Here is a 23,155-nt window from a genome sequence, read left to right on the forward strand (position 1 = left end):
CCCACGCACAGCCTCCGGCCGCCAGCCGTGGCCGGGCCGTAAGGCCCCGCCGTCCCCGGGGAACACGGCGGCCGCGGGGAGCAGCCAGAGCCGGCGCTGCTTCTACTCTCCAGTCAGAGAATTTCGCGGGGCAGCCGTTTGGGAGCGTTTTGTGTGCTTTGCCCAAGCCCCCCGGAGCAGCACAGCCAGGCCCAATCCTCGCGCCATGCGAGGAGCCCCTGGGGCAGAGGCCTGGGCACACGGGACAGGCGGGAGCTGCTCTGGCGCCTCTGGCTCACTGCCGGTCACAGGCTTTTCCGTGCTGCAACTTCCCCCCGGGTCTGACTCAGTGGCAGATGCTGGCGGTGGCAGGGGACAGGCAGGGGTCACCCGCATGTGACCCAGCCTGGGGCTCCGGCTGCCTGTGCTGAGCAGCTCCTGCCCGGCTGTAAGTGGCACCAAGCATTACAGTGAAGAACAGACCAGAAATAAATTTTCTTCTCTGCCTGGAGCATTTTAATAGGAACGACTGGGCTGTACATCCTCTGTGAGCAAGAGCTGACAACCTCCCGGCTTGGGACAGGCCCCAGGCCCAAGTCCCACCTCTGCCATCCTGGCTGCCGAAACCCCTTTTCCTTTTCCCCAGCTCTGGTGATCCCGGTCCTGAGTTGCCCTCACTGCTGAGTGTCCCACCACTGCAGGAGGATGCAGCTCGTACTGGTATCAGCACCGAGCCAGCCGTGACTGCTGGGAGCCGGCACTGTTCCCACTGCCAGGCTTGTCAGAGGCAGTGCTGGAGGCAGGGACATGCCACCCTGCGCACCCCCCCCTGCAGGGAGGCATTGGCTAGTGTGAGGAGGGGGCCACGGGGCAGCCTCTGGCCAGTTGCCATGTTGGCCACCTCCCCAGGCAGGAGAGCCCGGCTCCAGAGAGCCAAGCCAGCCAGGTGACCCACAAAGGCTTCTGCAGCACTGAAGTCCCTGCCAGGGTGGCCCTGCTCCCGGCCCAGCATCAGCGAGCCACCAGCAGGAATTTCATAGCCCTGCCGGAAGCCGGAGCCAGCAGCCAGCAGCCGCCTGTCCACATAGAAGCGGTACTGGCCCTGGCTGGAGGACCAGGTGAGGCAGAGGTGGTGCCACTTGCCATCCAGGAGTGGCATCACCGGGAGCTCCCGGAACTGCCTGTCCCCAATGACAAAGTGCACAGAGCTGGTGAGGTTCCCACCATGGCCACGCATGGCCAGCTTGCTGCTGCCGTCCTCGGTGTTGTAGGAGAGGAGGGCACCGAGGTGAGGGGCTGGGGAGGCCAGCCAGGTGCAGAGTGACAGGGCCCGCAGCCCCTGGTGCAGCCCCGGCCCCAGGACGGCCACGTGCTCGGCAGAGGTGTTGGGGAAGAGCAGGACGGTGCCAGTGCGGCAGGCTGGGGAGGAGGGTGCTGGGGCAGGGGGCCTGTACCTACCCTCTCCTGGCTGCTGGGGGGCCAGTGGCTGCTCCTGGGGGACCGTGGTCATGGTGGGGAGCGCCAGTGCTATGGCTTGGGCTCCTGGTGCTGCATTGCGAGGGGGCTTCACGTCCTCCCTGGGCGCTCCACCAGCCTCAGCATCAACTGTCAGCCCATGCCCTTTCTCCTGCCGGCGTTGCTGCCACCGCCTTGTCTTTGGGCGCCGAGGGCTGAGGGTGCTGGGGGCCACCCAGCCCTGTGGCTCCTGCTCCAGCCGACTGCCCCAGCTCCGGGCAGCGTCCAGCAGGCCATGCAGCTTGGTGCCAGCCTCCATCGGTGCACCTGGTGGGTGTGTGACCAGGTGATGCGGCAGGCTCAGGGCACCCACTGTCCCTTCCAGCCGCTTCAGCCTGCGGTGCAGCCGCTGGCTGGCAGTGGCCAAGCGAGCCAGCTCAGTGCCCAGGGCAGCCTGGGCAGCAGCAGCCGCCTCTGCCTGCTCCGCCAGCACCTGGAAGCGTCCATCGATGTTGTAGGAGATGTTGTAGTTCCCAGCGATGCTCTGGAGATGGCTCAGGGTCACCTCCTGGAACCGGTGAAACTGCAAGGAAGCAGGGTGAGGTAGGGTGAACCCACACCCCCATGCCAGGCCCGTGCTGGCGCCACCGAACCCCAGCGCAGCCCAAAACACCAAGTGGTCCCCTGGCACAGGCCAGGCTGTGCCCCTTCCCTGCCCTGGACACCCACCTGCTCCTCCAGCCGCCGCAGCCGCAGGAGCAAGAGGCTGGGGCGGGCCCGGGGCCCCGGTGCCTGGGTCAGGCCACCCTGCAGGGCAGCAGCGAGGAGCAGGCAGAGGGGCAGTGCCGTCCCCGCCATGCCGCTGCCGGATGCCTTCTGCCTGCACAGCAGGGCCAGTCCTGGCCCCTGCAGTGTCCCCTGGGGCGGCCTCCACCATGATGAGATCCGCAGCCACCGCTGGCATGCCCCAGCAGCCGCCAGCACTGGGGCTCCCAGCCCCGCGGCCCCGGGCCAGGCGCTCTGTGGGGGTGGTTGGCCCCAGCCCAGGAGCTCCCCGGGCCAGGGGCCAGACAGGGGGTGCTGAGCTGTGTGTGGGGGGGAAGGTGTGGGTACAAGGCCTCTGCAGGCCCAGCCGTGCGGGGCAGCTCCCAGAGGGGTGGGGAGTCTCAGACTAACGCGCTGGATGTGGGGCAGGGGGCAGGGTGGGAAGGGTGCGGGCAGGGTGCGGGCAGGGTGCAGGCAGGGTGCAGGCAGGGTGCAGGCAGGGTGCAGGCAGGGTGCAGGCAGGGTGCAGGCAGGGTGCAGGCAGGGTGCAGGCAGGGCCACCACGGGGCGGCAGCACGCGCGCGCCGCAGCACCGGCCGCAGGCGGAGCTTTAGGGCCGCGGGGCGGGGCCTCAGGCCGGGGCGGGGCTCGGCGCTGGGGCGCGGCCTGTCCGCGGGGCGCTGACGCGGCCGAGGCCCCCCCGGTACCCTTGACCCGGTGGCAGAAGATGGCGGCGCTGCGGGCCCTCGGCTTCCGGATCGCCCGGTCAGGTGCGCCTGGTCCCGCGGGCGAGGCGGCTCCGCGTCCCGCGTCTGGGGGTCACCCTGTCCCCGTGCCCCGCGACGCGAGTGGGGGCGTCCCCGCGGTCCCTCCCTGTGTGTCCCCGCCGTGGTCAGGGTGACCCCCGCTGGGTGTCGGGATGTCCCCGTGTCCCCACCCTTCCGTGCAGAGCAGTTTTGGGGAGCACACCCCACACGTGTGGGGCTGTGCCCTGCCCAGCCTTACACGCTTCTGTCCCCCCAGGTGTGCAGCCCCTCTGCCGCCGGCCGCCGGCGTGGGGCACAGCTGCCCCGCGGCTCCCCGGCCTCCCGCTCGCCCCGTGTCGTGCCTTCAGCAACAACAAGATCCTGGTGGAGCTGGACGAGAGCTCAGGTAGGGCGGGTGGCACCTCTGCGGTGTCACCCTCAACCCACGGGGTGTTGTGGGGCACAGGCAGGGCCCCTTCCGTGTCTGCCCCATGGCACGTGTGGCCCTGGGCATGGAGAGCCACCAAAGCCCCAGATGTTCCAGCTTCAGCTGCTTAGCACCCTCAGAGAGAAATGTTTGGGGACGGGAGTCACACCGGCTGTGGGCACTTCAAGTGGCTGGGTGCTGCTTGGGTGCCACAGGCACACCCTAGCTGTCACTGTGGGCAGACCCCGTGCCCTGTCCCCTGCCCATGTCATCCCCTCTGCGGGGTCCCGGCTTTGGGGACCTGGTGGAGTGGCAGGTGCTCCTCCAGGGAGCAGCTGTTGGGGATTTCTCTGTCCCGGCTGCCAGGAATAACTCACAGGGCCACGTCCCCACAAAGGGTGACGTGGGTGCCTCTTCTTGAGGCTTCCCAGGACCTGCTTTCAGCTGCCAGGTCCCTGGGTGTGTCCTCACACTGCCCCCAGCCTGGGCACAACTGCAGCACCCGGACTAAGCGCTCAGTGTTTAGCTTGTGTGCTCGTTCATGCTTCAGGTTTGCCACTGACTGCCTGAGCCTGGCTTGCAGGCAGACCTGGGCAAAGGCAGGGCCCTACTCTTGGTGCTGCCGCTCTGGGGACTTTTTGAAGAGCCAGGGGTGGAGGCGGGTGAAGCTCCCTTGTGCAAGGCAGTGCATGCTGCTGTGGTGGGAGGTTCTGATGTCTTTGTGTTTACCGTGGCACAGGAGTCGCCACGATGAAGTTCAAGAGCCCCCCGGTCAACAGCCTCAGCCTGGACTTTATCACTGAGCTTTGCATAAGCCTGGAGAAGCTGGAGAATAACCGGGAATGCCGGGGCGTGATCCTCACATCTGTACGTGTTGTCCTGAGCTCGGGGTGCGAGCTGTGGGGCCATTTGGCAGGCACAGGTGCCTTTCCCTTGCTCATGTGTGGTCTCTTGGTTTCCTGGTCACTGGCACGGAAGGGCCAAGAGGCAGCTTTGGTCGACTCTGGAAGGAGGGGAGGGGGTTCTTGGAAAGGCTCTGCTCTTTCTTCTGTGCCCTTTTCTAGCGGAAGAATAATAACCATATATTGTCATTTGTCATTAAAATCTAAGGTGCTTATCTGCAAACCTGACACATCCCTTGAGATCTCTTGAACTGCTCAGAGGGAGCTGAGAGGAAATGCCAGTGTTTATTTTCACACATGATGTGGGTATGAGGTGGTGCTTGGGGATGGGACAGGACAGGATTTGTGCTGCGTGGCAGATATACCCGCACAGGGACCCTGATAATGAGAAATCGTGCTGCAAGCAAAGAGTCTCAGCCCTGCAGGCTGTGGTGTTGGGATGATCCAGGCTGTGGGAGCAGTGGGGAGATTGTTTCAGAACTCCAAAGGACCCTGGTTTATGTCATATTTAATTATTACTTTCCCTTTCCTCAGGCTGCCAGGCCGAGTGTGTTAGAGGGGTAAAGCGTTATCCCTAAGCAGTGACTCTCAGTGACGTTTGTGTTTTCCCGATTACAGGCTGTCCCCAACATCTTCTCATCTGGCCTGGACATCACCGAGATGTGTGGTAAGAGCATGGAGCACTACGCCGAGTTCTGGAGAGCCGTGCAGGAGATGTGGCTCCGGCTGTATGGCTCCAACATGGTGACAGTCGCTGCAGTCAACGTATGTCCTTTATAGCCACCTTCCTAGTCACCCCGCGTGGTCTGTCACTTGCTGCAGAGCTTGGGAAGGGACAGGCAAAAAGTCAGGCTTGTCAGTGCTGAAACAAATACAGGGATGTGTCTGTTGGGATGTCTGGACAAAGCACGTGTCTGTCGGTTCAGCGCGTTGGGGTTGGGGAGGTGTGGAAGCGTGGGATGTTGCAGGGTCCATGTAAGCTGCAGGCGCTGCTGGGTAGAGCAGCATTTCAGCTGCAGTGGATAGCTCGCACGGCACGCGTCCTGCCGATGGGGGCTGAGGTGCCCTCAGCGGTGTTTTGTGCAGCAAGAGCCATACCCTGCCTCAAGAACTCGACTGGGAGTCTGTCCTCTAGGCTGGAGGACCCGGAGGAGGGCTGTAGGCCTGTGGTAAAGCCCAGAGGGACATTGATGGCAGACGAGTACTGGAGAAGCCGAGCAGTTGGCGTAGGGGAGCCCAAAGGATGCCTGTCACCTGCCCACTGGCTGCTTCCTCACTGATGAGACTTGTAGGAGTCACCCAGGGTCACTTGCTTGGCCATTGCACGGCTTCGCTAGAGGGGAGGAGATGGGAGGCAGCCATGCCCTGCTGCATGTGCTTGTCCTCAGCCCTGTGGGCAGTGGTGCTGCGGGCAGCGCGGTTTGTCGTAAGCCCTTTTTTCACCGGGTTTTGCTCCTCCAGCCATGGTTCCTGCCCAGCAGGGAGTGCTGTCTGAATCTCAGTGTCTGTAGGTGGGTTGTTACCTGCTTAGTGTCTTGTTTTCATTTTTCAGTGCAGTGCCAGTTTGGCAGCTCACGGTTCTGTGTCTGTCCATAGACTCTTTTGAAGGCAGCTGGGTCTCTGAGTGGCTTCCTGCAGGCATCCTGTGCAGGGCTAAGCAAGCACCAAGCTGTGGCAAAGACGGTCACAAATGGAAGTTTTACAGACAGAAGGTGTTACAAAGTCCCTGGACAGAACTGTTTCTGTGGCATTTATGGTTACAAAATCAAGTAGGGTTAAAAGCTCATGTAGGGTTACAAGAAAATGCTATATCAAATCTCCACTGCAGGGTTTGCAACCTGGGTAACACAGATCAATAAACTAGATTTCCAGGCTGGAAAATGCAAGAAACAAAGAGCATTGAAAAATGTAAAGATAAACCCTGGTAAGCCTATCAGAAATCTTTAGGGCTGTTTTGAGTCAGGTAATCAGAGACTTGGGGGACATCTGCTCTGTCACCCTGTGTCTTCCCTGCTCTGGAGGGAGCAGCGAGGCTGGGGGCACAGGGCCATTTGTAACCATGACCTAGACTCACTCCTTCCTTCTCTTTGCCAGGGGTCCAGCCCAGCGGGAGGCTGTCTCATTGCCTTGTCGTGTGACTACAGGATCATGGTGCAGAACCCCAAATTCATCATTGGCCTGAACGAGGCCCAGCTGGGCATTGTGGCTCCCTTCTGGTAGGCCAGTGCTTCCCACTTCTAGTGTCATGTGTAGGTCTCTAAAAAGAGTTAATCTTCAAGTAGTTTATTAGCTGGCACTTACATGTCAGTGATTGGGCAGCTCCAGGAGACAGCACCTCATTTCTCTGTCCTATCCTGCAGGTATCTGAAAAGCTTTCAGGCTGCAGAATGTCCTCACATCCTTCACCACTGAGGACCTCAGCTCTGACTCTGCAGTTAATTCCAAAACTGGTGCTGGAAGATCTCCCTGGTCAGGCTCAGTCTGGGAATATGCTTTTCTCTGGATACACGCTGTGTACCTGCAAAATCCCGTAGCTGTGGAGATCTCTGAAAGCGTAGAGAAACTATTATACTAAGACACAGGCCCTTGGTTGCGCTAAGAATGTGTAGATGTACTGTTGGAAAGGAGCTTTCGTGTCACAGTGAGTGGACACAGCTGGAACATGTGCACTGAGCAGCTCTCGTGGAGAGGAGAGGAAACTGTTGGGGTAGTACCAAAAATGGCTGTGCTCTCCTGGCTTAGCACAGCGTGGCTGAGCCCGTAGCTGCTGTTCAGAGACCTGTGCCTGAGGAGTGGGACCAAGTGTTCTCTTAGCTTCGATGTCTGGGTGCAGTGTCTGCTTGGTGTTTCTTTCCCTGACTGTGGCTGTTCCTCCCATCTCTTCTAGGTTTAAGGACACATTTGTGAACACTGTGGGACATCGAGTTGCTGAACGCTCCCTCCAGCTGGGCTCCCTTCACTCTGCATCTGAGGCCCACAAGTTTGGCCTTGTGGACGAGCTGGTGCCAGAGGAGAAGCTCCAGGAGAAGGCTGCGGCCGTTATGGCACAGTGGCTGGCCCTTCCTGGTAAGGGTGGCACCACCCACAGAGGAAGAGGGGATCTGGTCTGGGTGGGAAGGACAGGTACCGGGACTGGTACCTGGGAGCTACGTAACAGTTTCCATTGAAGGGGAAGGTGTGGATGGCTGGGAGGTAGGAAAGCTCGGCGCAGCGGTCCAGGCAGCCTTGGGCTAACAGAGATGGGCTTGCCAGTGCCCCTGCATGGGAGGACACCATGCTGGGTGTGCAGGGCATGTGGCTCCAGCTTGGCTCGCTCTGCCAGCCCTGCTGAGTCAATCTGGAGGTGCCTGAGCTCCAGATACAGACTGAATCTCTGTGTCTGTCAGTGGAGGTGTTACCCCAGGAAAGCTGCCGTGGAGTTGAGGGAACAGGCTGGGTGAAAGTGCCTGGGTGGCTGCCAGTCTGCCTTTGTGGTCTGGATCAACTCACAGCACTCTGCAGAGCTGGGGGTGGCGATGGGGGTGTGAGGACAGACAGCAGCCGCAGACATCACATGTGTGTTTGGGCTGCTCATAGTTCCTGGGCTGGGAGAGGGCTCTCCGCCAGCCAGGGCTAGATCTGAGCTATCCCATCCCATGCCACCTCCTGAGCACTGCAGGAAGGTGCAACTGCATATCACCCTTCGGCTGCTCTTTCTGTAGAAATCTGAATGAAACCGCACAGAAATGGATGGGTCCCAGGACTGTCAGCCCTGGAGGAGGGTCCCTAAACAGTTCCCTCCCCTGCTGTCCTGGTGTTAGAGTGAGACCTCAGCCCCCAAGAGTGGGAAGCACATCTCAGCTGTGTCCTGTCCTGACTTCCAGGAGACACCATGCAGATCCTTCCCCAGAGCCCTAAATCAGAGCCAGGAGGAGTCTGTTGGGGTGAAGGTGTCTGTAGCACACAGGTGCTGGAGCGATTCAGGGTTCCCAGTGCACGGGCGGGTGTTGGTCACCATTTCACTGTCACGGTTGAAGCACACAGAGTGTGCATGCAACATCTGTGCAACAGATGTGCTGCCACACAACTGCATGTGGCTCTGTGTGTGTGTGTGAGCAGATGTGTGTGTGAGCCCTCGGTCAGCTCCAGCACTCAGCATATTTGTGCAGAATGGCCCAGGCCCAGAGCCTGCTGTCAGGATGAGCTCGAGGGGATGGTGCTGCTGGCTTTTGTACAGCGTGTTTGGCATGAGCAGACTGTCTTGCCAGAGGCCAAAGGGATTGGGTTGGGGCAGCTTAGAGACAGAACATTTTCAAATAGCGGAGAATTTTGTTCAGTTACTGCTGACCTGAGTCCAGTGGTGTGGAGGGGGCAAAGAGAAGGAGATGCACAACTTTTTGTCGTCTGTCCCAGTAGATCAGTTGTTTCCCCACTGAGTGGTACGGATCATAATTTATTGTATGATAATTTATCCAGTTCAGCTCCTAGCTGGTGGGTTTTTCTTACACCTTTCCCTGCTGGTTTAAAGAGCCCTTTGGTGTGCGGTACCTCCCATTTTGGAGGCACCTGCACACAGTGGCAGTGGCCAAGAGCCGGTCAGGGGTGAGGATGGTGCACATTCCCCATCCTTGCTCTCCTCTCCGCAGACCATGCCCGTCAGCTCACCAAGTCCATGATGAGGAAGGCAGTGTTGGACCGCCTGGTTGCTCACCGGGAGGAAGACATTCAGAACTTCGTCAACTTCATTTCAAAAGAGTCCATCCAGAAGTCACTTCGCATGTACATGGAGATGCTGAAGAAGAAGAAGAGCTAAGGAGCCAGCTCCCTGGGGCCTGGTCCCAGGAGCTCGAGTGACCCTCCGAAACACTGCAGTAGCTGTAGACTTTCACAGTGAAGCTGTTTGCAGCACCAGCAGTTGTGCTGCCTGCTCCCTTGGCCGCCCCCACCACCCCTTCCCCTTAGTCCCCATAGAGTGCCTGACACCACCACTGCCTTTCCTGAGAGCAGGGAGAGCTGCCTGCTCAGCTCCCCCGAGGAACGGACAGGGAGAGGGTCTTGACACCGCTGTGGCTCGAGCCTTGGATATCCTCCTTGCATATCCTCCTTGGATGTCTTCCCTCCTGTCCAGCAGCAAATTATGAAATGAGATTGTCAATAAAGTCTTCGATGAGGTAGGAGATGGATGCTTCATTCCCCAGCCTGTCTGTGGTCACCTGCTTACTGGCTGGTGGCCTGTCCCCGGGCTCTGGTTCGTAGTGGGCTGGGGGAGCTCTGCCGTGAGCCACGTGGACTGGGGGGCGTGGGCACGGCCGGCTGCGAGCCTTCTCCAAACCGGGGGGCCTGGAGCAGCCCCCGCACAGGGCTCATGGATGGAGCTGCTGTGCCTGGTGCCACCCGGAAGCGGACGCCGCGGCAGGAAGGTGACACCTGAGCGGCCCTGGGAGGGCCGCGGGGCTGGTGGCTGCCGCCGGCTGCTGGGGGGTGGTGGCAGGATGGGGCTCACTGGGCACTGGTGCTGGGAAGCGCCTCCAAACCGAGTGAGAAATCAGCCATCGCCTCCCGAAGGAGCTGAGGCTCTTGGGGAGAGCCGTGCCTTGCGGCCTTCTTCCATCCTTCGCTGCAGAAAACGAAGAATAAAGCAGTAGAAATAAAAGTTAAATTGTTTTTACAAACCCAGAGTTGCGTGTGGAGTTCTTCGAGTCCTGGGCTGCCCATTACCATATGGGTTGAGCGCAGTTGATGTGCTGTTTCCTTCTGTTTCCAGAGGGTCTGTGTAACACGGCCAACTGGCATGGCGCATCTTGAGTAATTTCTTAGGAATCTGCAAAAACGTCTTCAGGTTTGTTGCCTTTGGTGAACTCTAAAGCAAAATCCTCTTGTCTTCTACACTCTAAGCACTTACATTCCCTTTTATTACGGAGCCACTCACACCACTGTGTCCCAGGTGCTGTAAGAAGTCAGGGTGAGTTTGCTCGAGTACCCGCAGGGATCTTGTCTAGCGCCAGGCTGAGGTGAACTAAAGCTGCAGGAAATAAAAGTCCTGTGCCGCTTCCTTACGGGGTGGCTGTCAACTGAAACCCTCCCCGCAGCCGGCGCGGTCCGTGCTCTCCAGCACACTGCTAATGAGCAGCTGATTGGGTTACGGTGCCGGGGTAGAATTTGCTATAGAAACTCAGCTGGTTGCCGCCGCCGGGTAATTGATCCAAAAGCTTCGAAGCTGCTGTGATGATTTTGCCAGCTCTGGGTCCCAGTCGGCCGCTGGCTGGATCTTGGGCACCACAGGTAAGCCCTCCAAGGGGTGCTCAGGCTGCATTGGCACCAGGAGGAAATTAATTGGCTTGGTCGAGAAGCAGCAGCAGGAGATGAGGTTGAGTTTCAGGAAGGGGACCTTTTTTTGCCACGGTAAGTTCTTGGCTCCCAACACACCAAACCAGAACCTGAGAGAGGAATGCAGCCAAAATACCACCGGGGCACAGCTGTCTTAGAGTGCAGCCCAGGGCACTTACCTCCTGAGAGAGAACATTGTGAAAAAGTAATTTTTTCCCTTCCTACTGATACAGCAAAATTTCTGCACTGCTCCAGGTACAGCAGTGGGTTTGTTTGGGACATTGGATGTAACCTGACAAGTCTGGCAGCGTAGAAGGGGCCCTGGGATGGGGGGCTGGTGGCGGCGTGGGCACGAGGCGGTTTATTTGGCTGCGGGCAGACGGGCAGGGTTTGTGTAGCACAGTCCCTGCGCACAGCGCGGAGCTGCAGCCAGTGCCGCCGAGCAGGGCACCGGCGAGGAGCTCCGACCGCTCTTAGTGGCCTCACAGGCTGTGCTTAAGGTCAAAACAGCCAGCAAATACTTCAATAGCAGGTTGAGACAGAGAGATGAAGCTCAGTCAATCCAAGTGCTGTGAAAATCAGTTAAAAAGTCTTGTCTGATCAAAGTCTAGCAGAAGGTCTTCAAGGAAACAATCTTTGTTAGCTTGGAATCCCATAACTATTGTCTTGCAAGGGTTAAAATTCACTGTCAGTGTTTTAAAGTACTCAAGTCACTTAAAAATGGAGGGAAAAGAAGCCACTACTTCACTTACTGAAAAAAAAGAATATCCATTGCAGTTTTACCTGTCTGTTTGGACAGCGAATAGTGAAGAAGATGCCCTGATGTTTTGTAGGAAGGCGCGTGCATTTCTGTGTCAGCACGGGAGGGCGGTGCACGCTCCCTCCAGTGTGTGCCTGTGGGTCTCAGCTGCTGAGGAGATTTGTGTTTGTGCAGAACCTGGAAGAAAGGAGCCATGTCCCATCTCTAGCAGAGCACCACCAACACCAGAGCTGCAGAGGACAGGAGGAGGAGGAGGAGGGGGTCTCCAAGTCCCTCGCAGCAGTGACATGTAGGAACACGAAGGGCATGAGCGAGAGGAAGACCCTCCACCACAACGTGCTCACCTTCGGCTTGGGCAGAGCAGGTTCCTGCAGCTCACCTTTGTAAGGCTTTACCCGATCCCAGGTCAAGTCTCCAGGTTTCCTGGGGAGGTTGTTTCCCGTCCAGCCCAGCGCTGCTGACAGCCCAGCCCATGCCGGTGCCAAGGGAAGACGGGATTGCTGTGTGCTCTGTGATGGGATGCAGACGGCCCCTCCCGATGGTGCCACAGCAGGACGTGTAATACCCTAAAACCTCTTAGTGTGCTAAGCCCTGGGATCCCTAAGTGCCGAGGAAGCAGAGGAGAGAAATCAGAAACAGCAGCTTAAACAGTCAGCGACAGCATGGGGGTCTCTGCTGTGAAATGCTCTCAGCCTCCCCACGACGAGGACCCCCGCTCCCCTGCCCGGAGCAGCCTGCCCGGGGAGAGCTCTCCGGGCAAGCCCTGGAGAAGTTGGTCCAGACTCCCAAATCCCTGCAGCAAACCATGTGTTGTTTGGCAGACGCGTACTCCCAAAATCTCTGGTGTCCCACTCAAATCGCCGGCGGTGGGGCCAGCGAGGTCTCGGCACATCCAGCTGCCATTGGGGAGCAGTGACAGTGTGCTGCGTCTCTGCTGCTTTGCAAAGTGCTGTTACTTGGGATTTTCCCTGTGGGTGAGGGATTTCCCTCCACGGGCACTAATCTGTTTTACCTCCTTCCAGCTCCTAGCTCCCCCCACATCCACGGGCTCAGGTCAGCACCAGACTCAGCCAGCAATTAGTCTGTCTGCGCTCCTCTTTGCAATGGAAATAAAGTTAATTAAGACAGGAAGAGGCAAGAAAGACCGTTCTGCATGCCTGGCACTGACTCAGAGTGGCTGGAAGGGCGCAGGGCTTGATTAAGAAGCATAGGAAGGGACAGTCACCCTCTGCCCCTGCTCTGTCCCAGCGCCAGGGCACAGCAGTGAGTGGGGCTGCAGTGAGGACGTGGACATGCTGTCAGGAGCCTGGCAGGTAGGTGAGACACTTCTAGGGGTGATGGAGAATTAAGAAAGCCTCAACCCCTTAGTGGGACAAACCCATGGCTGTTGAGAGCTTGCCTGGCTGCAGACTTCTGTGCTTGAGCCATGGGCTGTAGAGGTGGAAGGGGGTGATGTAGCTCCCCACAGCAAGGCAGTGGCCGCTGCTCTGCTGGGCTTTGCTGCAGAGCTCAGCCCAGAGCAGTGGTGCTGGGGCTGTCCCGGTGCTTACCAGGCTCTGGCTGAAGCCCTCAAAGCTGGTGCCCCACAGCCCCTGGTGTGCGGTCGCAGATGGATCCCATCCTGCTGTTGCCAGACGTGCCCCGTGCTTCACCCCCTGCGCTTCCCCTCTGGTCCTGGGCATCTGTACCTGTTAACATGGGCAACAGCTTTGTTTCCTCTTTAGATAGCAATATTCCTGATTTTTATGTAGCATTTTAGTCAGCACTGCTGTACAGAGGAGGACAATATTATTACACTTATAATGTTAGTGACAGCATATTGTTTGGTCCTTTTTAATATTTCCTCATGAGGGCGGCACTTCTAGTGCCTCATGTAATACAGCCTCGAGCAGCTGTTTGCAACAGCAGAGCAGGCTCAGGTTATTAATACAGATTTCTGCAGTAATGCTGTGTTCCCTGCCCATCCCCACGATTCTGCTCTCAGAGCAAGCTGATCCCTATTATCTCTGCTGAAAATGGACATGAGAAGAGTTCCTTTCATCTCTCTGGCCTATAATGGGATATTAAACAATGTTTTCAGTGCTACTGGATTTTGACCAAGATTTCCCAGGTCTCAAAGGAGCAGAAGAAATGTCTTCTGGTCACTCAGATCAGAGCCTAGGGAGCCAAGCTGCCCTGGCAGCAGCGAGGTGGAGGCGTGAAGCGATGCCTTTGCTGTGCTGGCAGGAGCACAGACTGGAACAAACTGGGACCCTCTGGGCTGCCCAGGCCGGGGGGAGCAACTGCTGGGGGGGACGCACCAAGAGCCAGCTTTAGGCTGCTGCTGAGCTCTGTGCCTCTGGGCCTGTGCTTGAGACTTTCTGATCCGAAGGGCACAAACCTCAAGGTGTGTTTGTGAGGATGTTTTCTTGAGTGCTTCTGAGTCCTCGTAGTTTCTGTAAGATAACTTGCCCAGGTGAAATAGTCTGTGTTTCATTTTTTGTAAGCACTTAATGTGTGTTAAGTAACACAGATGGAATAAACATGGGAGTAAAAAGCATTTTCACAGACAGCTATGATCAAACGAAGAGAAAATATCTGTGCAAATTATTTTAGCAAGTGTCAGGGGACAATGCAGACACTTACACATCAGGGGCATCGAAAGGGCATCCAAGTGAGTCGTGTAGATCAGCTGGCCCGATTTACCTTGGGCAAAGATGCCTTCTGCAGATGTTTAGGGCTGATGTGCCCGATTTCTCCTTGAGCATCTGTGGAGCTGGTCCTAACCCTTGAAATGAACCACAAACAAGTCCTTTTGGAAATCCTCATCCTCGCATTTCAGGATGCTGTGATCATCCTGGGAGAGCTGAGAGGATCTGGCAAATTCTGATGTATTTGCAGTAATTTTGTAGTTTGCAAACTGCTAAAATATCGAGTATTGACAAGAGATGGTTAAAATAAGACTGTCTTAAGTCATTAGATTATCTGTTCAATAATATGGCATGCCAGGAAAATGAAATACAAACAGGGGCCTAAATGCATCTCCTGGGAAGAGGGGGGTCAGGTAGGTGCCACCGACAGGTGAGACAAGGGTTGTGCAAGGCCACAGTCCCCGTGCCACAGGTACCCCCGACCTTTTCAGCCAACACAGCTTCCTCACTGCTAATGGCACTGGCACTGCCAGCAGCTTGGTGATCGAAGAATAAAAGCTATTTTTTAGGGAAATATAGAGGAAAAGTGTCCTTCTTGGGGCATTTCTTCCCATGGTGGGCAGGCGCAGCACAGACTAGAACCCCCACACCCCATAAGATCCTCATGGCATCTACAGGAGCTAACAGTAAGGATGGAAAACACATCACAACTCCTCTTTTTCCCTCCTTCTTTTCCAGTTGCAGCCATGCCGGCAACCAACCAGGGCTGGCCTGAGGCCTTCGGGTTCAAGATAAGTGGGACGGGTCCGTGCTACATCCTCTGGGTGCAGGAGGGCAGCAGCGCGGCGGCGGCGGGGCTGCGGCCGGGCGACGAGGTGCTGGAGATCGAGGGGCAGCCCGTCTCCTCCCTGGGCTGCGAGGCGCTACTCGGGCTGGCCAGGCGCTGCGGCAACGTGCCCCCCAGCATCGGGGTGGTCTCCCGCCTGCAGCACGCCAACATTCCCCCCGGTCCCCGGGGGTGCTTCGGCTTCGAGCTGGCAAGTGGCAGCCCCCCACGAGTGGCCAGCGTCAGCCCGGAGTCGCCCGCCGCTGCCTGCGGGATGGAGCCGGGGGATTACGTGCTGGAAGTCAACGGGATGCCGGTGGTGGTGCAGGAGGTGGCGGCCGCCCTGGTGGGGTCCTGCCATGGGCGGTCCCTGCGGCTGGGGCTGCTGCGGCCACAGTGTGGGGCCAGCACATGGGACCCCCTTCCTCGCCCCAACACTGTGCGCCAGGAGAGGAAGCAGAAAGCACAGGAGTTCAGCAAAAAGGTAAGGCCGGGGTGTGGGGGGAGCATCTGGGGATCTGGGCACTCCCTGCACTGAGTGGTTTGGAGAATCCCCACATAGATGTGGGGCTTCAGTGCCCAAGGGAAGGGTCTGATAATTACCTGATTTCAAAAACCACTGGGAGAATGGATTGACGCTGCAAAGAGTTTGGAGATCCTCTGGGGGATGACTCTAAGTCCTTACTCCTTTGCACCACAAGGGCGTGTGGAAACCCACGGGGGCAGATCCCTCCATCCTGTGTGTCTGGACGTCCCTTCTAAGTTTGAGCATGTCATCCCACAGACATTTCCGCTCTTATTTTGCTGCAAAGGGAAAACATCGATGTGATTACATCTTCATTGCGTTCCTGAAGGCTGCCTAGTGGGTAGTTTACCAAACACATCGCCTCGTGCTAATTATAAATCTGATCATGGTTGTTTTTTTAATCTTTCTAATTTCCATTTCAAAGCAGCCTTTTAAAATACTGTTATGAAAATAACCAGGCTTGTGTTTTTTTGATCCTGACTTAATAAAGGAACAAGACATTCATAAAGAGATTCGTGGGTATCAGCCGAATCCCCTCAGTCAGCTTCTACATTAAAGATTCACAAATACGCACTGAGGTTTGGATTCATAAGGCAGAGCATCGCATGTGAAACAGCTACCTGCTGATTACAGGAGATTAACAAGGGGATGAGAGGTTGTTCCACCTGCCTCCATCTCGTGAAGTCACATTAAACCAAGTAAACATTTCCTGGATGATCACAACCGAGCAAGCTGGTGGCGATGCTGCGAGCTCCCGCAGCAGCACCTCGTGCCACCTCCCTTCCCTGCCCAGCAAAGCCGCCCGCATCGGCCCCGGCCAGCCTGGGCAGAATCAGGTTTGAGGAGCACGTGTGCCGCTGGCTCCCAGGCGCTGGAGCGCAGCTCGTCTGGCAAACGCCTCTCCAGAGGGAGTTAATGGCGCACATTTTTTTAAGTGACTTCATTTTTTTTACATGATGCAGAAAATAATAAAACCCAGTGGGGTGCTTTACCCCCTTGCTTACCTGAAAGCTCAGCTCTGGTAGGTGCTGCAAGCACCTGGGTGCTCCTGCCCACCCGCTGCAAGGCTGGGAGGTCGGAGGGTGCTGGTGATGTCCATTTTACACCTGTGCTGCCCACAGGTCGCTCACAAAACGGAGATGTGGAGGCTTTTCCCACCCTCGTTCGTTTGGCAGAGCTACTGTGGGAACAGCGCTGGCCGGGCAGACAGAGCGGTGGCTGCGTTTGTGGCAGCGGGGCCAGGGCTGGGGCTGGGCTGTGCCAGCTGAGCACCCCGGCAGCCTCAGTGATGGAGATGCTCACGGGCTCACTTCCAGGGCAACATCTCCTCTTGTCCCCCATGTGCTCAGGGACTGCGCTGACATGAGGGGTGGCAGCACCCCCCATTCCCACCCATCAAGCCCTGCTGTCCCAGCCTAGGTGAAAATTTAACAGCAGCATCCTGGGATTCGGCCCGCCGGGAACACCACGGTCTTTGCCATTTCTGTGCTGGACCTTGGGACTGCGAAGCACACGAGTCTGCCGGGGGAGGCGTCTGCCTGGGCTGCCCCAGATTCAGTAACCTTGAAGCGCTGCTGCTGCCAGGAGCCCCCACGGCACTCGCGTGGTGGCTGCGCAAACCCAGCAGCACCTGGAGGGTTGTGCTGGGGGTCACAGCACCGGCCCTCCCCGGGGAGCTGCCAAGTGGGACAAGCACCCAGAAAAAATGGTTCTTCCCCTTCCCTGAGCAAGGGACTCACCATGCTGGTGCAGGGGTTGCCTCCACACCCCCCACACACCAGGGAAGGGTGGGGGGCATTGCTCCTCTCACTGCTGCTTCCCCCTTGTCCTCGCAGAGCTGGCAGGGAGCAGCTAAACCAGCTGCTGGCACAAAACCATCACCCTGCAGGAAAAACCTAATGCACACAGGGACTGCAGGGTGGTCACAGGGAGTTTTCTGCATCCCACACATTTACTGCACACAGCCAGGCTACAAGCAAGGCAGCAACTGCCCAGCACAGCCCCCTGGCCTGGGAAGAGGCTAATAAGGAGGTTTCCCTGCAGGGTAATTGGCTCGATGGTAATTAGTTAATTACTCTGCCTGTCATGGCTGTCACAGGTGGAGTGGACAGAGCAGTGGCTGGAGCTGCCGATGCTGTTTCCAGGGCTGGTGCTCACGTTCGTGCTCCCTGTCCCCACTTCCCTGCAGCCTCCCAGGGTTAACGGCAGGACAGTGCTGGATCAGGGCATGATTAGAGGCTTAAATACCTCCAAAAGCCCCTCACGGTGTCCTCTGCCAGGTAGACTCCAGACTGATGGGCCAGGTCCCAGCCCAGCCATGCCAGAGCCTCTCCTGAGGGGCCACTTGTGACCCAGCAGAGTTTTGGGGTTTGGGGTCATGCCGCGGTGCTGGTGCAATGTTTATAACACACAGAACAGCAGTACCAGGGACGCGTGCGAGGCCCCAGCGGTGCTATGCGATGGGCCAAGGCCTGAAGTTTCTCTTTCCCTCTCATATGGGTTCCCCCCTCATGTGCTGCAATGAGACAGACACGTTTTCCTCACCGTCAGTGCCTCCGTAGCACAGTTCACCGCTCTGCCACTCAACGCCCCTTCCCTCTTCTTTCCTGGCTCCTGTGCTGCAGGTGGACGACATCCTCGGTGACCAGCCAGAGGTCAGGGAGAAGGTGTTCACTGTCCTGAAGCAGTACGCGGCGGAGCGGAAGGTCGAGTACTTGGCCTACGCCCTCTGCATGGTCCTCACCCATGAGTCCCACCAGCACCTCCTTGACAACATCAGGTACTGGGTGCCAGTAACCTCCACGCTGCCGTGCTGGTCCCTAAACCATCCATCCGCCCGCCAGCGATGAGCGTGCGGGGCTGAGCGGTGCAGGAGGTTCCTGCCAGGGAGTTGCCATCCCCCTTTCTAAGGGGCAGATGAGCTGAGCTTGGTGGGGTCTCAGTCCAGCACCCCTGTGCCTGTCAGTTTGCGTGACTGTCCTGCCCGGGGGGGGGACTGGGGAAGCTGCGCCATACCGACCACTGCCGTCCCCGTCCCTGCAGGGAGCGGTGGGCACCAGCCCCGTGGAGCCACCACCTCCGCCTGCAGCACGGGACGTGGCTCCGTTGTTTGGAAGGGAGATGGGATCAGCTGCAGAGCGGCTGGTGATTCTCCAAGAGCCTGGCTAGAAAATAAACAGCTCTGCAAGGCGAGAGCTGGCGGTGGGCGAGGGGTCGGCCAGGGCTGCCAGCAGCAGGGGTGGCTGCAGGGGGGGTCTCTGTCAGGGCCACGGGCTGCCTCCAGGCCAGCACTGCCCGTAGCATCACAGAATCACAGAATCATGGAGGTTGGAAAAGCCCTTGAAGATCCTCCAGCCCAACCATGAACCTCACACTGACCGTTCCCAACCCCACCAGATCCCTCAGCACTGGGTCAACCCGACTCTTCAACCCCTCCAGGGATGGGGACTCCCCCCCTGCCCTGGGCAGCCCATTCCAACACCCAACAACCCCTTCTGCAAAGAAATCCTTCCTAAGAGCCAGTCTGACCCTGCCCTGGCACAGCTTGAGGCCATTCCCTCTTGTCCTGGCGCTGGTTCCTTGGCTCAAGAGACTCATCCCCCCTCTCTGCACCCTCCTTTCAGGGAGTTGTAGAGGGCCATGAGGTCTCCCCTCAGCCTCCTCTTCTCCAGACTAAACCCCCCCAATTCCCTCAGCCGCTCCTCATAAGACATGTGCTCCAGACCCCCGGGGTGCCGGGGCTGTGGTCACACATCCCGGGGTGTTCTGGCAATGCTCCGCTTGGGCTCGGGGTCCCCAGCACCTCCTGAGCCCCCGTCGTGCCGCGGGTGTGCAGCCGGTGCAGCCGGTCGGCGGCTGTTCTGGCAGCGTGGGCCAGCGCTGCGGGACAGTGCTGATGCAGGCACACGTGGTGGGGATTACGGCCAGGCTGAGACGATGGCCATTAGGGAATCAGGTCTCCATCTGGCCCTGCTCTGGGCCCGGCTTTCCAATTCCTGCTTTAATCAGTGGAATTGCAGGATATTACAGTTACCATAACAACGTCCCAGTGCCGGGGTCTCTGCCGCACCGTCGCGATCCAGCGGTGGGGAGGATGGGGGGAGCGGGTCGGTGGCCCTTGTCACGCAGCGTCCTCCTGCTCTGCTGCGGCTGCACGGGGACCACCCAGGGCCCCCCCAAACCTGAGAGGGGACGGGCACAGACCCCTGCAGAGCCAGGGTGCGGAGGGACCAACAGCTCCCCGGCAGCTGCTGTGTCCGGGTGCCCACGTCTGGCTTGTCCCGTCCTCCCCGAACATCCTGGAGGGACCCATCCTGCAAATGACTGCAGCTGGGGACAGGGATGGACAGCACCAAGCCCCGCCTGAGCTGTCACCCTAAACTAGTCCCAATCAAAAAAACCCAAAATCCCACCACCCACAGCTCAGGAATAATCTTTTCCCTGTGGAAATGCCTCAAACATCTTGCAGACCCACTTTGTCTTCATCCCTGGGGAATTATAGGGGATTATTTCCCCCACAGAGGGGATTTGAATAAGTGTCCAAATTTTCCTCTGGACCCAAGCCCCTCTGTGGGGGGCACAGCAGGTCCCCCCCAAGGCTGTCCCTATTCCTGTGACCCCCATGTCAGTGGAGGAGAGCGTGGCCGGAGCCGGTGCCACCAACCTCGTTGCATGGTGCAGAGCTCTCCCCATGCCTGGCCCCGCGATGCCGTGGGGCAGCACCATGTTTCAGCCCCCTGATAACAGAGTGAACCCCCACAGCCACCCCGTGCCCCCGTGTGAAAGGTTAACGCCAGGGCGGGGGCAAGAGGAGCTGTGAATCAGGCAGCTAATCTCGGTTTAATGGAAATGAAATATTTAGCTCAGGGAAAAGATTTACCGTCTAATCTAAATGCAATGGAGTCAAGAAAATAAAAAAGAAAAGGTGCTTTGGAGACCAGGTTTCCCAGCTGTGGGGGTGCTGGGGAGGCAGGGGCAGCTCCGTGTGTGCTGCCGTGAGTGACACGAGTGCTCACCCCGGGGTGTCCCAGGCGACGGGTTTGCTGCCGAGTCAGAGCTTTTAATGCTTTTAATAACTCGCTGGAGGGTGGTGAGCAGCTCCGGGGTGCTCTGGATTTAGGGGGTGCTGTGAGGTTGTGTGGCTGATTTCCACATGTCTTGAGCCCGTTCGGTCTGTTGCTGGCTGAGGAGGGATCTGGGGTCTGTGCCCCAAATGGCACCTCAGGGTAATTCGGGTGACCGGAGCCCCCCTGAGCTGGCCCACGGAGCATCCTGGGGCTCGTCCTGCGGGACCAGCCCTGCAGGCACGTGGAGCCATGCAAGAACGGGCTTGGGACAATGCGGGTACCCATCAGCCAGGCCAGCCATCCCTGTGAGGCTGTGCCCAGCTCCCTGGGGGCCACCCGAGATGGAGGGGACAGTCCTGCACACCCCAAGCCTGCCTGTGCCTCCCGCCCTGCAAACCCAGAGGAGTCGAGAGGCTGGGGCGAGCCCTTTCCCTCCGGCAATGGCTATGCCCATCGCCCAGGGACTGGGGAGGGATGCTGGGGGCGATGTCGGGGTGATGCTGGCAAGGATCCCCAACACTTGCCTTGCTGGTGGCCCTGGGCTGTGGGTGACCGGGCAGAGCCAGGCGGCCAGTATGTCCCTGTCTGCCACTGACCCTCGCGCTGGCCTGATTGGATCTTCCCTCTGCACCGGCTGTATTTATTTTCGGGCTGTTGCTGCTGCTGGCTGTCCTCCCTCCCCTGCCTGTCCCCTCTCTGGGCTCCCCCCGGGTTTTAACGGGCTCCCTGCAAAGTGCTGTGGCGCAGCGTAACCCAAGACCCCCCGACTCAGCACACAGATCACCCCCAGGGCTGCAGACCTCTCCTCCTCTCGCCTGTCCTCAAGCTGGGCTTTTTCCAGTGTTGTTTTTTTTTTTTTTTTCCCTTTCTTTTTAGCTCAAATGGATTTCATCCCATTTGCCCAGAATTAAGCTCCTGCAGATTTTAATTTGCTGACATTTTCTTCATCCGTTTTGTTGTGGATAGCAGGGATAACGCACGTGCTGTGCCGGGTCCTCCCCGCTCCCATCCCCTGCCCATATGGCTGGTGTGTGTAGTAAAAGTGCACAATTGTAGTTCTGCTCAAGAATGATGAAATACGGCAGCGAGGGGGAAAGATGAGCTGTCTCGGGTGAGTAACAAACGGACCTTTCCTGGGAGCTGAGGGGGCTGGGAAGGGAATGGGTTTAAAACAGGTTAATTCTCAAATCTAGCAATCCCTGGCACCGCAAAAATGAGATGTGCTAAAAGTTAATTAACTCTTAGCATCCGTACTGCATCAGAGCTGCTCTTGTCAGGGACTCTGCAGGCATCGCAGCTCTGCTGGGGAGAGGGAAATCTCCTCTTTTGTGTTTCTCCATCACCTGCCAACGCCAGAGCCTGGGTCTGGTCCTGGGGGAGCAGTGGGGTGTCTCTCCTCCGCTCCCCGCGGCCGTGCCGAGCGTGTGTGCAGGGGCTGTGTGTGTCTCGCGCCGGCGTCGGGAGGGGAGTGGGTTATTTCGGGCAGGTCGGGGTCCCAGGGGCGTTCGCCTCTCGGCGCTGCTCTTATTTCTGAGCTGTTTTCAAACCAGGGCAGAGCTGCGACTCCGGCTGCGCAGCGGTGCTGGCTCTGCACCCAAGCGCTCTGCAGCGCTGCCGCAACGGCACCGCTTTTTCCCTGGACTCTGGGGGCCAAAGTCTCCCCCCGAGCTGGGCGATCCGGGAGGATCCTCACCCCCATTGCGCAGGGGTTTAGTACTTGCCCACCACCACGTACTGGGTGCTGTCTCCCTTTGCCCTGTGCGTTTCCCCACCGGCGGTACCAGCGTTGCACCAGCTCCCGGCCACGGTGTTTCAGTTTGAAACATCTGTTTGCAGGAGAATTGGGGAGCGCTGGAAGCGCAGATCCCCTCCTCCCCACTGCCCTGCGGTGTTACAAAAACACCGGTGTTGATGCTTACACGAACACCGTCCCATTAACCTGGATTTGAAGAGCAGGACGCGCGTGTGCTCCGGAGCACACCCACCCTCTCACCCTGGCCGCGTTAATTCATTAGATGATCACTCTCGAGCTGTTTTAGGCTGCTCTGTGTTGTCATGGATCCCCTCTAAGCCGTGTTGTGCTTCCCTCTGCTGCAGGGAGAATAGTTTGGGGTAGTTTGATTCTTCGCTGCTTTGGTTATGGTCCGTCTGCATCCCGAACAGCCTCTGCTCCTGGGGGAAAACTGAAGCCTGCAGCCGAAGCTGCTGGGCCGAGGCGAGCGCCGCTCTGATTGCAGTCACTTTTGATCCCTGACAAAGATAAAACTGCTGCCCATTGGGGGTTCCCTTATTATGGGAGAAATTCCACCGCGTTCATTTTAATAATGCCCTCAACACAATCTATTTGCCTCGGCTTGTTTTTCATGGCAATAAAATCGCTTGGCATGTTCCCGTATGAAAATACTCCAGCCATCTGTGACTGTCTCTGAATAAGAAATTTCATTTTAGCCATCAGGATTTACATATTATGGATTGTGCTGCTTCCCCGCGTGTCGTCCCCTCCTCACGTACCCGCTCCTCCAAGGCTGGGGGGAGCTTCCCGTCTCTCTCGGGTGCTGATGCAGCTTGCAGAATGGGTGACCCCCCCAAACCCGCATGGCTCTGGCTGCTGCCTGATGCAGCTCTTCAAACCATGCACGGACACTGTCCTGCTGCCCGCGGTCCGGGCAGACCCGCTCTGAAACCGTGCGGATGGCGGGATGATAATGGAGGAAAAGCGGATCTTGTTTGCTTCCGTTTTAAAAAAAATCCCTGATCTGATAGCCCA

General features: G+C 58.1%; 3 protein-coding genes across 5 annotated transcripts in view; 2 read left to right on the forward strand and 1 right to left on the reverse strand.

Annotated features, from left to right (window-relative positions):
* Positions 1-468: 468 nt before the first annotated feature.
* PTX4 (pentraxin 4) lies at positions 469-2,573 on the reverse strand. 2 transcript variants are annotated; one of them, XM_074886369.1, is made up of 3 exons: positions 2,164-2,573; positions 1,928-2,017; positions 469-1,761 (listed from the first exon to the last, which is right to left on the reverse strand). In XM_074886369.1, exons 1-3 carry the CDS (start codon positions 2,396-2,398, stop codon positions 761-763), a joined length of 1,326 nt encoding a protein of 441 aa, XP_074742470.1. In that variant the 5' UTR covers positions 2,399-2,573; the 3' UTR covers positions 469-760. The 2 variants fall into 2 exon arrangements, with proteins under 2 accessions (XP_074742470.1, XP_074742469.1); XM_074886368.1 differs by having other exon boundaries at positions 469-2,017; positions 2,164-2,433.
* A 264-nt stretch (positions 2,574-2,837) lies between these two features.
* Positions 2,838-9,428, forward strand: ECI1 (enoyl-CoA delta isomerase 1). Its single transcript, XM_074886374.1, has 7 exons — positions 2,838-2,969; positions 3,223-3,351; positions 4,112-4,239; positions 4,893-5,039; positions 6,369-6,490; positions 7,162-7,340; positions 8,900-9,428. The coding sequence occupies exons 1-7, from the start codon at positions 2,927-2,929 to the stop codon at positions 9,064-9,066; spliced, it is 915 nt and encodes a 304-aa protein (XP_074742475.1). The 5' UTR covers positions 2,838-2,926; the 3' UTR covers positions 9,067-9,428.
* A 5,288-nt stretch (positions 9,429-14,716) lies between these two features.
* The window catches only part of GRID2IP (Grid2 interacting protein), a 40,994-nt gene continuing 32,555 nt past the window's right edge, over positions 14,717-23,155 (forward strand). Inside the window, exons 1-2 of one of the 2 annotated variants that reach the window (XM_074886349.1) lie at positions 14,717-15,280; positions 17,947-18,101. In XM_074886349.1, coding sequence (XP_074742450.1) covers positions 14,717-15,280; positions 17,947-18,101 — 719 coding nt within the window. Of the gene's footprint in view, positions 15,281-17,946; positions 18,102-21,224; positions 21,500-23,155 lie in introns of those variants that run through there. The other variant, XM_074886350.1, reaches the window with a different exon arrangement.

The sequence above is a fragment of the Strix uralensis genome, chromosome 16 (assembly GCF_047716275.1).
Source record: "Strix uralensis isolate ZFMK-TIS-50842 chromosome 16, bStrUra1, whole genome shotgun sequence".
Classification (NCBI taxonomy): domain Eukaryota; kingdom Metazoa; phylum Chordata; class Aves; order Strigiformes; family Strigidae; genus Strix; species Strix uralensis.

Coding starts and splice junctions, on each gene's coding strand:
- PTX4 (XM_074886368.1), bottom strand. CDS start 2,292: ATGGCGGGGACGGCACTGCCCCTCTGCCTGCTCCTCGCTGCTGCCCTG. Junction 2,018..2,163: donor TGCGGCGGCTGGAGGAGCAG/GTGGGTGTCCAG, acceptor GCTTCCTTGCAG/TTTCACCGGTTCCAGGAGGT.
- ECI1 (XM_074886374.1), top strand. CDS start 2,927: ATGGCGGCGCTGCGGGCCCTCGGCTTCCGGATCGCCCGGTCAG. Junction 2,970..3,222: donor CTTCCGGATCGCCCGGTCAG/GTGCGCCTGGTC, acceptor CTGTCCCCCCAG/GTGTGCAGCCCCTCTGCCGC. Junction 5,040..6,368: donor TGACAGTCGCTGCAGTCAAC/GTATGTCCTTTA, acceptor TCTCTTTGCCAG/GGGTCCAGCCCAGCGGGAGG.